This window comes from Oryctolagus cuniculus, chromosome 1 (assembly GCF_964237555.1).
Source record: "Oryctolagus cuniculus chromosome 1, mOryCun1.1, whole genome shotgun sequence".
In the NCBI taxonomy this organism is placed as follows: Eukaryota; Metazoa; Chordata; class Mammalia; order Lagomorpha; family Leporidae; genus Oryctolagus; species Oryctolagus cuniculus.
This window is the reverse complement of record NC_091432.1, coordinates 148,089,586-148,106,311: the sequence shown is the minus strand read 5'-3', so window position 1 is coordinate 148,106,311 and position 16,726 is coordinate 148,089,586. Positions and strand designations below refer to the sequence as shown.

At 37.2% G+C, this 16,726-nt stretch overlaps 1 protein-coding gene across 1 annotated transcript in view; it reads left to right on the top strand.

Moving 5' to 3' along the window:
* The first annotated feature begins 3,774 nt into the window (after positions 1 to 3,774).
* The window catches only part of LOC103348430 (spermatogenesis-associated protein 31D4), a 61,153-nt gene continuing 48,201 nt past the window's right edge, over positions 3,775 to 16,726 (top strand). The window contains exon 1 of the mRNA XM_070050335.1: positions 3,775 to 4,289. Within this exon, the coding sequence (XP_069906436.1) occupies positions 4,065 to 4,289 (225 nt within the window). The 5' untranslated portion in view covers positions 3,775 to 4,064. The remainder of the gene's footprint in view (positions 4,290 to 16,726) is intronic.

The window sequence follows — 16,726 nt, the reverse complement described above, 5'->3', positions numbered from 1 at the left end:
CGTATCTCTGTGTGACACTGGATCCTAATCTAAACAAGCAAAAGATTCCCAGGAGTGATTCATTTTGGATATTTTCCTACCTGTTAAAATGGAGGGTTTGAGTGAGATTACATTTAGAAAAATTAAGTACTGCTTGCCATAGTTTAGCAGTGTGGATCAGATTTGCGATTTTTGTATATGATTCTATTTAATCCTTAGAACAGTTTGAAGTCATTATCTTTTCCCCCCTTTATAGAAAGGCAATCTAATGAAGAAAGAAGGTAATATGCATGAGTATCTGGGGGTGCTAGAATGGAAGAGGCAGCCAGGAATGAAGAGCTCCTTCATTTTGTGAGGAATATTTTAGATGTAAGTACCAGCATGTATAACTCAGTGATAAAGAGCTGTTGACTTGGGTATCTGAAAAAGCCTAGGAGTAATAATGACCTTGGGCAGCAGGAGTTATTCTGGCCTGATGATGCCATCAGGATTCATTTTTTAGCATTCATTGGCTCTATCTTTAGACTAGCTTCACTGTAAGCCTTTGTGACTAGCAGATTCATAGTTATTTCCTTCAAGCTTCAACCCAGGTAAAAATGTGTTGCCTCTTTCTTTAGTTCCTTTAAATAGACCTATGTAGGCTCACATACACATTTCTAACCATGGATAATCTTTTTAGACAAATTTCAGTTTCATAGCATTCTTAAATAAGAGTATTAGGAAAAGACAACTCTACTTGTACATGATCTGAAACTGAGAATGGAGTTAATTACCTGAAGGGCAATACAGGGAATATTTACAAAAGGTCAGTGAGGGCTGGGCAACCAAATGTAAACAAAACAGATATTTTCTGGGTGCTCTCTCACTGTTCCACTTCTATGTTCTTGTCCAGTATAATGACATTGAAGCCTATAGTTGCAGGAAGAATCCTGATCATGTGAAACTTTTGGGAGAGAAAATATATTGAGAGGGACTTACGGATTTGAAGTGGAGAGAATCAATTGGAGGCCCCCTCAACCAGGTAGACAGACCATCTAATAACCTGGCCTCTCTTTGTCTACTCCTCACTTTAGAGCATTTAGCCTCCATTCCAGTTTAGTTACCCTAATGATCTAGAAATTATCAACAGGTATGTCTGCCTTCTAAAGAAATTCAGTTTGACACTCTACCCATACCTTCTAGTCTATGCTCTCCTGTGCCAGTGATAAGTCTAATCAGGAACTATAAGCCACTTAAAATTTTCTCCCTGGCAATCCAACAACCTTTTATCTTAATTTCCTCCCCTTCAAAGATAATTTTATTTTTTTAACTTTTATTTAATGAATATAAATTTCCAAAGTACAGCTTATGGATTACAATGGCTTTCCCCCCATAACTTCCCTCCCACCCGCAACCCTCCCCTTTCCCTCTCCCTCCCCCCTTCCATTCACATCAAGATTCATTTTCAATTCTCTTTATATACAGAAGATCAGTTTAGCATCTATTAAGTAAAGATTTCAACAGTTTGCACCCACATAGAAACACAAACTGAAAAATACTGTTTGAGTACTGGTTATAGCATTAAATCACAATAATTTTATTAATTTGAAAGTCAGAGTTACACAGAGAAGGAGAGGCAGAGAGAGAGAGAGGTGTTCCATTCGCTGGTTCACTCCCCACGTGACTACAATGGCCAGAGCTGCACCGATCTGAAGCCAGGTGCCAGGAGCTTTTTCCTGGCCTCCCACATGGGTGCAGGGGCCCAAGGACTTGGGCCATCTTCTACTGCTTTCCCAGGCCATAGCAGAGACCTGGATTGGAAGTGCAGCAGCTGGGATTCACATGGGCACCTATATGGGATACTGGCACTGCAGGCAGGGACTTCAACACTAAGCCACAGCGCTGGCCCCTAAAGGATAATTTTATGATCTATTCTTAATCACAAACCTGTACAGATACACTCCAAACAGCTCATTTAAATATATTTCATCTTTCTTGCCTGGTAAAATTCAACTAAATGCCCTGTCTACATTTGCTTTCTAAGAGGGGGCTGATTCATCTTGGATGAATTCACACAATTAAATATATTGGTGCCAGCATTAATTCACCATCTACAAGTAATGTTCAGTTCTAGCACTGCTGGGAGGTCATCCATTCATTCCTCTAGTGATCACTTTGTGTTAGACTGTGTTCTAAGAATTTGGGAAACGAGAGAGGAGATAAACTCTGTTTTGATGAAGCTTATATTATTTTTTCTTAATTCCTTTTCTACTCAATACTGTTTCAGTTCCTAAACTTTATTATCCACATCCTTTGAAGAAATGTGCCAGACTAGCACAGAGGAAAAAGCAGTCAATAGATGGAAACTTCAAAAGAAAAATTTAAAAATACTCAAGCTTCCTCCAGATCTCCAATGTGGGTATAGGGGCCCAAGAACTTGGGGCAGCCTCTGCTGCCTTCCCAGGCAAATTAGCAAGGAGCTGGATGATATGAGATGCTGGCTTCGTGAGTGGAGTCTTAACTGGCTTTGAAACAATGCCAGCACCTATTTTTTTTCCCTAAATCCTTTGCTTTTGTACTCAAAGCAGTTTCACTTTTCCTAAACTTCTTCATCCTCCTCATCCATTGAACAAATGTGATAGACCAGCACAGAGGAAAAAGCAGCCAACAGATGGTAACATTTCAAATAATAATTTAAAAATACTAGAGAGCACTTGACTCCACTCCCTCCTGTAGGCCTGCCTTCCTACTATACTGAAAGAGGTTTCTCTGGGACACTTGCTTTGATCAGTCCAAGCTGGGATCTGTCCTTTCATTCCAGTTCAAAATACTATCAACAGAAGTTTATTAAAATCTATTCTCTGTTTCCTGTTTTTTTAAATAAATTTATTTATTTGAAAGAGTTCCACAGAGAGAGGAGAGGCAGAGAGAGAAAGAGCGCACGAGAGAGTGGTCTTCCATGCACTGGTTCACTCTCTAGATGGCCACAACAGCCAGAGCTGCACTGATCCGAAGCCAGGAAGCAGCAGCTTCTTCCGGGTGTCCCACGCAGGTGTAGGAGCCCAAGGACTTGGACCATCTTCTATTGCTTTCCCAGGCCATAGCAGAGGGCTGGATTGGAAGTGAGGCAGCCAGGTCTTGAACCGGCGCCCATATGGAATGCTGGCATTTCAGGCCAGGCTGTTAAAACCGCTGTGCCACAGCGCCGGCCCCATTTCCTGTATTTGTTAAATGCCCTACAGTATTTCCAGTCACAGGGTAAGAAATAAAAATTAGAATATTTAGCTTAATTCCTTTGCAGACTGAGATCGTCTTTCCTTAGCATTGCCCTGCTACCAGCATTTGGTGATTAGCATGTAGCGGGGCACAGGAACATCTAGTGAAATGAATGCGCAAGGGAAGGATTCCGAGGGTCCCCTGGCGCGGCTTCCTCTGGGGCCAGGACTGGGGTGGGGTCCGTGAGGACGGGACACCTATGGGTGGGCCCACGAGTAGAGAGGCTGGGCCGCATGCAGGGGTGAGGCTAGAAAGGTGGCGCTGTTTGCTTCACTCCCTATTGCAGTGACGGCCCCAGTCTCACCTCAGGCTTCTGCATGCTCTCTGTCGTGTCCGGAAGACCAGAGTTGAGATTTGCCCAAAACATGGAGGTCTGGAAAAGACTTCCGGACGCCCGGGGCACGGGCACTCACCTCATCCTTGCGGGGAGGACTCGTCCCTGCTCTGTCTTCCATTTCAATCCCAGAATGCAGCGCCCGCAGGGCTGGGCTCTCCTGAATAACCGTCATCCCCAGCTGCCAGGACGCGGGCTGGCGGCTCCTGAAATCTTGCGATGTGCCAACTCCCGCGATGCAGCCGCCTCAGAGGCCGCGCAGTCCTGGGCGCTGGAGGCACCTTTGGAGTTCGAGAGCTAGAAAGCAGGCAGTAGCAGTCCGGTCAGCCCTTTAAGGCGTCACTTGACCTTGGCGGTACGGCCTTAGACCTACCTAACCAAAGCCTGGGATGTCAGCTGTGGGGGAGACCCCAGGCGCTGCGGACAGGATGGGCCCCAAGAACTGGGATGGACGACACAGCAGGAGTCCTGTCCGCTCTGCCGCTCAGCTCCAGGAATGGGCTGTCACCACATGGGCTCTGCCAGGCCCCAGAGGGCCCAGTGCCCTGAGCGCCTGCGGGCCCGCAGGACGTGTCCGTCGTCCGAGCGCCAGTCCGAAGGCTGGGAGGAGGCTGGGAGTCGTCCTCCCAGGAGCAGGACTGCGGGGCTCGCCCGCCGCTGCTTGTGTTCAGAGGAGCCAGCAGGTGCTTTCGTCCACTGCGGGGGGACCCGGCAGAGTCTGGTAGGGTGCTGCTCCGGTCTGCAGCTTCCCCTCTCACTCCTGTGCTGGCGCCTGTGGCGGGGTGTCACGGCTTGCGGAAGTCTGTTTGTAAGGAATGGTTTACCTGGGAACTCCGAGGCCTAGGGTCAGTGGGCAGAGACAAGGCCCACTCCTGAGGGTGGAAGCAGAACCTTTGGTCGTGACGTTCAGGAGCCAGGACGGCAAGACCGAGGTTGGCCTGTTCCACAGACAGGCATTTCACAGGGCACAGAATCTCAGACAACTACTTCCAGTTATGTGGGTACTGAGATAGTCACACATTTAGTGAGGGCTGGTGCTCCTTGTTAGGTAGGAGTTGTTACCTGTGGCTTCTAAAGAAGTGGAAGGGAATCCTTTCTGTTTTTTATTTTTATTTTTTACGAAAGTAATATCAAATTCACAGGGTTGGAAAATAGAATTACTGAGAACAACTGTTCTTAACATTTTGATTTTTCTTTCTGGATTTTGTTATGTAAATTTTTACATTGGTTTAAAAACATGTATTTAAAAAGTACATAATATTTACATATTTTAAACTTTCATGAATAACATTTTATAATGTTTTAGGGGGTAGAATATTTTTTATTTTGTCAACATTTGGTTATTTCTAATTTTTATATTTTATAATTTAATTTTAATTCATTTTTAACAGATTCAATGTGATTTGTGGACACAATTCTAATAAGATAATGTTATTCTCTTCATTTTTTCCTCCCTCCCCTTCTCGTTCCTACCCTATTTGCTTCATGATTTTACTTGCTTACACCTGCCCTTTCCAAACAGCCTGAAGTTTTCCTAAAGGTTTGATTATTTCCTAACCCAAGTATGACTTGCTACTTTATTTTCTCTTCAGCTTTCTTAGATAGGCTATACACTTTTAATTAGCATGAATTCAGAGAATTTTATGCCTATGAAATCATTCCTTGCTAAACATCCTCATTGTAAAATCTTACAAATTTAACCTATTATTCTGTCACCAATCTACTCTTCCTCTTTTATACATTTTTTCAAATAATATTACTGCAGTAAATTTGCAAATGGAAGATGACCTTACACCCCTCTTTTCATTTTGCCATCATTTTGTCTGATGCTAAATGGATGAGATGGAAAAAAAATGCTGGGCAGAAAAATCTTAGGATGCTCACTGAGACTTTAAGATCCTTCAGGTCAAGAGTTGTAGTTTTGAAATTAATATTTTATTATATTAGTAATGCATGTTCACTTATCAAAATTTAAACATTCCCACTAAAGCTAAATATCTTGTTGAAAAACAAGATTACTTATTACATATGAAATTTTATTTACTTGCTAATTCTATGCAGTCTCTGGTTTCCTCTTGATTCAATAAAAGCCATTGATATAAATATTGTTTATTTAAATTTTTTGTTCAAATTTCAATTAGTTTTTAACAGATTGAATGTGATTTGTAGATTCTCTGAACATAATGCTATTTTTTTCCTTCCTCCTTCCTCTCTGTCTCCTTTCTCACATTTTCCCTCCCATCCCTCTTCCTTATTCTTTCCTTTTTTTTTTTTTAGTTTTTGAGATTACATAGTTTAAATTTGTATTACAATAAAAAGGCTTAATACTTTACCAAATAGAAGTTTAACAAGTAAAATCAAAAAGACCCATATTTAGTGGGAACATTGACAATGACTATAAATAATTGAATAGAAAAATGACTATTTCACGCATATATCATGACTTTTAAAGTAATCACAGATCATTAAAAATATAGAATGTAATATTCTTAGCCATTGGTTTGCCAAAAGTGTAAAACAGTTTTACAAAACTGTATTTGCAGCAATACAGGTACAATATTTGTATGAGTATTTGAACTGGCACAGAATTTGTTGCTCTGTTTTGAATTTTAGCCTTTCTTACAGGAGTGAGGTGATATCTCATTGTGTTTTTAATTTGCATTTCTCTGATGGCTAGTGATGATGTGAATTTTTTTCCATTTATTTGTGGACATTTTCATTTCTTATTTTGAATTACACTGGCTAGAATTTCCAGCACTGTATAAGATAACGTGGTAGAAACAAATATTCCTGCCTGGTTTGTGATCTTAGTGTGAATGCATTTGCTCTTTCATATTTAGTCCTTCATGTTAGCTGGAGGTTGTTTTTTGTAGATGCCCTTTACCAAGTTGAAGAAATTACTGTCTTTTGCAATTTTTTCATCATGACTGAGTATTGGATTTTTTCAAATGGTTTTTCTGCATTGATTGAAGTGATCCTATCATTTTTCTTTGTAACTCTGTTATTAAGGCAGTTTACTTTGATTGAATTTCTAGTATTGGATCATTATTAGAATTAATGATATTTAGTTATTGTATGAGATTCTCATATATTGCTCAGTTTTGTTTGCTAATATTTTGTTAAGAAGATTTGCATGTATATTCATGTCCTCATTTTTATATGTGGTGGTCTGCAGGTTTTAAAGGTTTTGTGCTGATCTTGTTTCATTTTGGTGTCAGGGTCATTCTTGTTTCATAAAAGTAGTTGGGAAATATTGTCTCCTCTATTTCAGGAACAAGGATATGTAGAATTAGTGTTAATTCTTCCTTTTTAAATTTGATTGAATTCTCAAGCACAGCTGTTTGGGCCTGGAGACTTCTTTTTGGATAAGGAATTTATTTCCTTAGCAGTTATGGAGTTAAGTTCTCTTCAATATTGTGTGATTTGTGATTGTTATCCAAGAAATTTGTTTTATGTAAGTTTTTAATTTTATTGGTTAAAGGTTGTTTAGGAAATTTTCTAATTATTCTTTAAACATCTTTAGGATTTGATTTTGGCCCCTTTTTCATTCCTGCACTTGCAATTTGTGTATCGTTAGTTTTTTACTGGTCAGTCTGTCAGGATGTTTACCAGTTTAATTGATATTTTCAGAAGACTTCTTTGGTTTCATTGATTTTTCTCTATTTTTGTTTTCAGTTTCATTGATTTCCTTTGTTTTTATTTCCTTCATTCTACTTTGATACTCTTCTTTTTATTAAAACTAATTTATATTTTATTTTTTCTGATAATTATTTTTACATGCTAATGTATTATTAGTCCAAGGAGAACAGATTCAATCTGGTTCATCAATATAATTCTATGAATATAATGACATTCCCTTCCTACCCCCCTTGTTCTTTCTTTTTAGTTTTTAAGATAACATTTTTAATTAACATTACAATGAGGGCCTAATACTCAACTAAATATAGAAATCAACAAATAAAAAGTAAAAAGTTCCTGTTTGAGCAGAAAAATAGGCAAGGGGTTTTGATTATTGTTTGTGGCCCTTGCCAATATTCTTCTTTGTGAAAATTGCTTGAGGTAGAATGCTAATGTTACTGATTTGAAAACTTTCTATTCTGATAAAGGCTTTTAGTGCTAGAAATTTATCTTCAAACAACACTTTAACTGCATCTTACAAATTTTAGTGGTTTGTGTTACATTTTCATTCCCCTCAAAGTACTTTTTTTTTTTTTGACAGGCAGAGTGGACAGTGAGAGAGAGAAAGAGACAGAGAGAAAGGTCTTCCTTTGCCGTTGGTTCACCCTCCACTAGCACTGCGGCTGGCGCACTGCGCTGATCCGAAGGCAGGAGCCAGGTGCTTCTTCTGGTCTCCATGGGGTGCAGGGCCCAAGGACTTGGGCCATCCTCCACTGCACTCCCAGGCCATAGCAGAGAGCTAGACTGGAAGAGGGGCAACCAGGACAGAATCCGGCGCCCCGACTGGGACTAGAACCCCGTGTGCCGGCGCTGCAGGCAGAGGATTAGCCTATTGAGCCGCGATGCCGGCCCAATTAATGTATATTTAATAAAGGTAATCCAGCTTTCTGTTTTCTGTCTGCTCTTGAGATTGAATTTTTTTTTAACGATGATTCATGCTCACTGTTCGTTTCTTTTACTTGCCCAAAACTTTAATTAAACCTCTCTAGCGAGTTTTTATTTCAGTAATTGTGTGTTCCAGCTTCAAAATTTCTATGTGTTTTATGTGTTTCTTTTTCATAATTTCTTTTTCTTGATATTCTTTTGTTTTTTGATATACATTTTCTGATTTCATTTAGTTCGTTTTCTATATATATTTGAATATATTTAAAACAGTTGACATACTCTTCTAGGAAGTCAAGTATCTGTATCTCCTAGAGAAAATTTCTGTTAATTTCTTTTTTTCTTATTAATTAATTGTACTTGTTTTGAGGCATACCTGTGATTCTTTTGTTTTGAAAACTGGGTAGTTTGTGTATTAAGCATTTTCTAGTAACATTGGAAATTGAAATCCTCACTTTCTCCATCATTTGTTGTTATGATTGTGAATTGCAGTTTTTGGTTTAGTGAACTTTTGAAACTTTTTAAAAATAACTTTATTGAGATATAATTTGCCCATATACTTACACCCACTTAAAGTTTATAGTTGATGGGTTTTTAATACATTTACAGATGTGATCTGTAACCATCATCACAATTAATTTTGGTATAAATGCTTTTATAGAGATTGTGTCTTTTTGATATGGATGGTCTGTGAAGTTTCTGTTCCCTAGTTTACTGCTCAACTAGTGATTTTTCAGATATGTTCTTTTATGCTTGAAACTAAAAAAAAAAAAAAGGGGGGGAGATAGGAAGAAAAAAATAAACCAGGCAGACAAGACTTTCTAGGTTGTTGGAGTTCTGTTTTGGAGTACTTCAATGCTTAACGTGCTGTTTCAAACTCTGCATTTCCTGTTTGTGGTGAACTTAAAGATCTTTCCTAGATGAAATCTTATTGTCTTTACAGGTGTTTTCTGAGCAGGCATCCTGATGTGTGTATGTGTGTGAGTAACATTATGCATTCTCTGATACATAGGGTAGCATCAAAGGGTTTGATGTGTCTGTTGCTTTCTACAACTGATAATTATTGTCCCAGATGGCAGTGGCTTGTTTATTTGCCTTTCTGTGTTTTTGAGGAAAATTATGTATTATAGCTACTTCTATACCCTGAGAGAATTCTGAGCTAGGAGAAATAAAGGATAGTCCTTAGCATCAGTTTTTTCAGGAAAATCTCAGGCAAATCCACATAGACACAGAACTCTTGGGGACAAGGTCTGCTCTGCAACCTCTGAACCAGGCACCCATAATGTGTACGTGTTCTGAGAACTTCAAGGCTACCATCACGCCAGGGTGTGGAATGGGGCGAGGGTAAGTGAAAATGTCAAAATGCTCTGCATAGTGCTTCAGTGGTTTTTCTCTTGGTTATGCATTTGCTGGGTGGCTGTAATCCTTTGCTAGGATTCCATGTCCTAACTGTAAGAACCGGTGATTGTTATTTTACATTACATAAGAAAATTATATTTCAAGTGGGATTGAGGTGTTTTATCAACTGATTTTTTTTGACAGGCAGAGTTAGACAGTGAGAGAGAGACAGAGAGAAAGGTCTTCCTTCCATTGGTTCACCCCTCAAATGGCTGCTACAGCCGGCACACTGCGGCTGGTGTGCTGCACCGATCTGAAGCCAGGAGCCAGGTGCTTCCCCCTGGTCTCCCATGCGGGTGCAGGGCCCAAGCACTTGTGCCATCCTCCACTGCCCTCCCGGGCCACAGCAGAGAGCTGGGCTGGGAGAGGAGCAACTGGGGCAGGACCGGCACCCCAACTTGGACTAGAACCCAGGGTGCCAGCGCCACAGGTGGAGGATTAGCCTAGTGAGCCGTGGTGCTGGCCTCAACTTATTTTAAAATAAGAGAGATTCTGAATCATCTGTGTGGGTCTAATTTATTAATATGAGTCCTAAAATCTGAGAATTTTCTCCAGCAGAAGTCAGAGTTGAAGACACTGGAAGAGGCAGGAGACATTGAAAATGTAAGAGTTACTGACCTTCTGTTACTGGGCTTCAAGATGAAAGAATGGTACTTTGAGCTGTGGTCTGCAGTCAGTCTGTAGAGCTTGAACAGCTCTCCACTGATAGACATTAATAAATTATCCCAGTTCTACTACTTCAGGGGCTAGAATTCTGCCAACTAGAAATGAACAAGGAAAGAGACCTCTTGTAGAGTTTCCAGAAAGGAATGCAAGCCTGACTGTGGTTTTAACATGATAAGGCCTGTACCAGACTTTAGACATAAAGAACTGTGGCATAATAAAATTAAGTAATGTGTTATGGAAGCAATACAGACCATTTATTTATAGTATGAATATTAATATAGTTTAAATTTTATTGCCATTTAATTCCTCTTCATCATATGTATTATTTATATTTCTTGTCCTTTTCTACCCTTTTTTGTGTTACATTTTTTAAAATAGACCCTTTCTTTAGTGGAGTTTTAGGTTCACAAGCAAAATTTATTGGAAGGTATATATTTCCCTATATCCCTTGCCACTAGTCTTCCTAGTTCCTTCCTAGTCTTCCTAGTCTTCCTAGTCTTCCTCATTATCAATATCCTTTACCAGTACTTATAGTACAACTCTTTAATTTATAATAGAGCACTACAGAACATAATAGAACTATTTTGGATACAGGTTTTTAGAAATCTAACCAATAAAGCTTAATTTAAATCAATGTAGTGATTGGCCATATACTGAGTATTTGCTAATGCCTGAAACAAAAAAATGTTGACATAGGGATAGAGATGTTAATGTACCAGATAGGGTTATGAACTCACCTCTGTGATACAAATGGCACTGGGTTGAGTGCTCTTCAAGATAACATGAAGTGGGGATATAGTTATAGAAAGATCAGGCTAATTGGATAGAAAAAAACAGAGAAACATTAGAGTTTTGTTTGTCTGTCATTGTCCTTAAATTGAGTTTAGTTTACTTAGGACAGCATTTTTTAAAAGCCAGTTTTCTCATATAAGTAATAAATATAAGTATAAATTAAACAAGTAAAAATAAGTAAAAGATAAAATCAGCTAGATAATTAAAGATAATTAAAAATAAAGAAAAAATAAAAAGTAAGTTAAAAAGAGAATAAATTACCTGAGTGAGGGTAAAAAACAAAACAAAACAGATTTTGTAAGACTAAAGACCATATTGATCATTCCTTTCCAGGACATAAACACCATTATCATTATGGAGTACATTCTGTGATATGCCTTTACCTAAATAAGTAATTATTTATTTTACACAAAAATTATAGTGTTATGAATATTATTCTATAGCATTGTTCTTTTATTCAACAGATATCTTGTCAGACTACCAATAATAGTTCATACAGATGTATCTCATTCTTTTAATTGCTGTATGCTGTGCCTTTAAGTGGATAATCTACAGTTTTTAAAACTTTTTATCATTTCATTTTCTTAATTATTATACACAATGGTTTCCTGAACCTCTTTGTGCGTGTTTTCAATGCTGCTCGGGAGTTTATGCCTAGAAATGGACTTTCTGTCAGATTCTTCACACTTCAAAAAATGTACAAATGTAATCTAAGAAGTTCATGGAAACGTGGAAGGAAAGATGTTTCTTTTGGTGCAAAAAATTCACATTCCTGGATAACTTGCCATTTCATATTTCATATTATTAATTTTCCAGGAACTTGTTTAAGAACACACTTGTTTTTATTCATATATTTATTTAGACATTTTAATATGTAAATTGTTTGAAAAGGAAATAAATGCACATTGTAAAAGAAATAATTGATCATTTGTGTAATGAAAAGTAATCTTCAGTTTGTAATAGACTCAATTAATGCTTGACTTTCTTTGTTTAATTTTATAAGCCTATTATTTTGAGTATCTGAGTTGGTATTTCTTTACATCTGGGTATATCTGATATTGCCTTGTATTTAGTTTCAGGTTATATGTGTTTTGTAGGAATAACACATAAATGAGGCTGACATCGCATTTCATTTTATCAAGTGTTGGAAGATTTATATTAATACTGTTTCTGATTTTGTCAATTTGATCACTTGATTAAGATGTTTTTTCAGATTTACACTGTCAAGTTTTGTCTTTTTTCTTGTAATTACTATGTTATATATTTTGAGACTATGTAAATATCTTAATATTCATGAAACTTAATTGATTCTTTCATTTATATTCATATAGACTTATGCTCTTCTATATTATTTAGTTAAGGATAATCTGTTATCAATATTTAGTTTGATGTTTTTACAGTCACAGGTTTGTCAATAGGAGCTCCTTCAAACTGACTTCTGAGTCCTTTTGACAGGACCCCAATCATTTTTTGTACAGTTTCTTTTTTTAACTTTTATTTAATAAATATAAATTTCCAAAGTACAGCTTTTAGATTACAGTGACTTTTCCCCTCCATAACTTCCCTCTCACCCACAACCCTCCCATCTCCTGCTCCCTCTCCCATTCCATTCACATTAGGATTCATTTTTAATTATCTTTATATACAGAAGATCAATTTAATATGTATTAAGTAAAGATTTCAACAGTTTGCACCCACACAGAAACACAAAGTGTAAAGAAAGTATAAAGTACTGTTTGAGTACTAGCTATAGCATTAATTCACATTGTTCAACACATTAAAGACAGAGATCCTACATGGGGAGTAAGTACACAGTGACTCCTGTTGACTTAACAATTTACACTCTTGTTTATGGCATCAGTAATCACCCGAGGCTCTAGTCATGAGTTGCCAAGGCTTCAAGTCTGCCAACTCCGATCTTATTTAGACTGTCATAGTCAAAGTGGAAGTTCTCTCCTCCCTTCAGAGAAGGGTACCTCCTTCTTTGATGGCCCGTTCTTTCCACTGGGATCTCACTCACAGAAATCTTTCATTTAGGTTTTTTTTTTTTTTTTTTGCCAGAGTATCTTGGCTTTCCATGCCTAAAATACTCTCATGGGCTTTTTAGCCAGATCCAAAGGCCTTAAGGGCTGATTCTGAGACCAGAGTGCTGTTTAAGACATCTGCCATTCTATGAGTCTGCTTTGTATCCCACTTCCCATGTTGGATTGTTCTCTCCCTTTTTTATTCTATCAGTTAGTATTAGCAGACACTAATCTTCTTTATGTGATCCCTTTGACTCTTAATCTTATCATTATGATCAATTGTGAACTGAAATTGATCACTTGGACTAGTGAGATGGCATTGGTGTATGCCACCTTGATGGGATTGAATTGGAATCCCCTGGCACGTTTTCTAACTCTACCGTTTGGGACAAGTCTGATTGAGCATGTCCCAAACTGTATATCTCCTCCCTCTCTTATTCCCACTCTTATATTTAACAGGGATCACTTTTCTGTTAAATTTAAACACCTAAGAATAATTGTGTGTTAATTACAGAGTTCAACCAATAGTATTAACTAGAACAAAAAAAATACTAAAGGGGATGTAGTAATAAATTGTACATCAACAATCAGCACAAGGGCTGATCAAGTCACTGTTTCTCATAGTGTCCATTTCACTTCAACAGGTTTCCTTTTTGGTGTTCAGTTAGTTGTCACCGATCAGGAAGAACATATATTTGTCCCTTTGGGACTGGCTTGTTTCACTCAGCATGATGTTTTCCAGATTCCTCCATTTTCTTGCAAATGGCCAGATTTCATTGTTTTTTACTGCTGTATAGTATTCTATAGAGTATATATCCCATAATTTCTTTATCCAGTCTACTCTTGATGGGCATTTAGGTTAATTTTTCATCCAACAGCATGTGGCAGTGCATCCTGTTTTTTTCCTATACCAATCTGAGAATTAGCCATTTTTCCAGGATTACTGGTTCTATTTACTGGAGAATAGTATCTAGAGACAAATATATGTGTGATAAGTATGTTCACTGATACTGAGGTCTCAGTGTTCCCATACTTTCCATATGGACATATATGTATTCATGAGTTCACATCAATACCTCCAGTACCCATTAAACACCCAACATTGCAGGGTTCATTTTAATTTTCTTCCTTTTTGTATCAATAAATTCCTTCTTCAACATTGAGAAACCTGCATCCTATTATTTTTAAAATAGAGAAATCATGTGCTATTTGATAACTTCGAATGAATCGTTCTTTCACTTGTGGTATACCAGGACCAGTAATCATGCAACATGAAAGCATGATTGATCTTTATTTTATAGTTCAATTTGCACATATACTTTTGAATGTATCAAAAGAAATCTCTAGTATCAAAATTTGTTAATGTTTATACTATATTATAACTGACAAGAGAGACAAAAATCTTAACTTTATATTTCAGGAGATAATCATATAATTATGCTTCAAATACAGGAAATAGGTGCATATGAAATTGTCATTATAAAAAAAAACTTGCTGTACATTTTTAATGGCAATAATAACAATTGATTCCAAGTTTCATTTATGAGCAACTCTGTGAATTTAAGTGTTTATCTAAAATTTTTTCTTTTATATTGGAAAATTTATTTGACACTCAAAAAGTATACATATTTATGAGGTACTATGTGATTTTTTTAAAAAAATATTTGTTTATTTGAGAGGCAGAGTTAAAGAGAGAGATGTCTTCCATCCGCTAGTTCATTACCCAAATGGCTGTAATGGCCGGAGCTGGGCAGATCTGAAGCCAGGATCCAGGAGTTTCTTCAAGATCTCCTGTGAGGGTGCAGGGGCCCAAGCGCCTGGGCCATCTTCTACTGTTTTCCCAGGCCACAAGCAGGAAGCTGGATTGGCAGCAGAACAGCTGGGCCTTGAGCTGTTACCTCTATGGGATGCTGGTGCCACATGTGGAAGCTTAACCTACTACAGCACAGCACCAGCCCCTCATGTGATGTTTTGATATGTGTATATATTATAAAATGTTGTAAATACATTTATCTCCTCAACTATTTATCATTTCTTTGTGAAAATATGCAAATATCTTTCTTCTAACTTTTCTTGAAATATAATTCATCATCATTACCTATAGTCACCCTACTGTGCAATAGAACAGTGCAACTTATTTTGCTTCTATAACTGTAACTTATTACCTGCCGAGCAACTTTTCCTCATCTGTCTTTTCTTTCTACTTTCCCCAGCCTCACATGCTAATCTACTCTCAATTTGTCTGAGAACAATTTTATTAGATATCCACTTAGGAGTCAGATTATGTTGTATTTTTCTTTCAGTGCTTAGTTTATTGTCACAAATGACAGGATTTCTTCTTCTTCTTCTTCTTTATTTTTTTTTTTGGTACAGCTGAATAGTATTACATTGTGTATATATGCCACATTTTCTTTTCCTCTTCATCAGTTGATTAACACTAAGGTTTTTTCCTTTTCTTGGCTGTTGTGAAGAGTGCTACATAAACATGGGACTGCAAGTGTCTTTCTCTTTTATACCCTGATTACATTACGTTTGTATATATACCTAGTAGAGGGATTGCTGGATCATGTGGTAATTCTAATTTTAAATTTTGTTGAATCTTTACAATGTTTTCTATAGTAGTTTTTCTAATTTGCATTCCTACCAACAGTGCACACATTCTCACCAACAGTTTTTATTTTTTGTCTTTGTGATAGTGGCCATTGTAACTGGAATGAAGTGATAAGAAGGTCTTTTTGATAATTATTTAAGCCATTATCTACCAATTTCAAGATTTATGGTTAACATTAGAATGAGAAATGTTATTTATTTTTCACATTTATGAGGATGCATACAAGTATATAGTATATACTATGTGTGTGTGTACCACATAGTATATTCAAAAATTTCATGGGAAAATGGAATTAAGAGATGTTTATTTTGATCCCAAAATTTTTGAAATACAAAACTTTTTTTGGTAAAACACATATCTTATGAATGTTTAAGATCCATTGTGTATGTTGACCAGGCTGGAAGTCTCTGAACTCAAACATTGTGTGTCAAACAGTATATTTTTATATTCATTTTAGATATTAAATGGGAAGCTTTACAAAACTATGTATAAAACAACATCCTTATTATTGATTCTTTTAAAATCAAACCTTCTCATATTCTTCTCCATCAGTAAGTAGCAGAATCCTTCTTCACTTTCTCAGACCCAAAGGTTTGGAGCCAACTTTGACTTCTTTTTTTATTTTTATACTTCATGATTGGTCTATCATCAAATCCTTTACAGCATACACAGCATCTGCCCAATTCTATATCTTCCTCTTTGATCATAGTGGTTCAAGCTGATCTCTCACCTTAATTCTTATAGTGGCCTCCCATTTGTCTTCTTAATTCTATGTGTTCCTAAAAGTCTATTTTCTACCTTGAAGCCAAAGGTGATCTTTGTAAAAAATACTTTGTCACTTCTCTAACTCATCAGTTCCAGACTTTCTCTTTCTAACTAAGATAAGAGTTCAGTGGCTTCAGAGCATCTTTCATATGATCTAACTTTCTTCTGATTCTACTGTATGATCACCAACATTTTTTACTTTGCTTATTCTACTTTAGCCACACTACTGGCTTTCTTGTTATGTGTTCAGTGTAACAAGCTTTTTGCCTGCCTCAGCACCTACTGCCTCACGCTGGATTCCTATTCATCCTGACTGACATCTGCCTGGCTTAAAGTCTACAT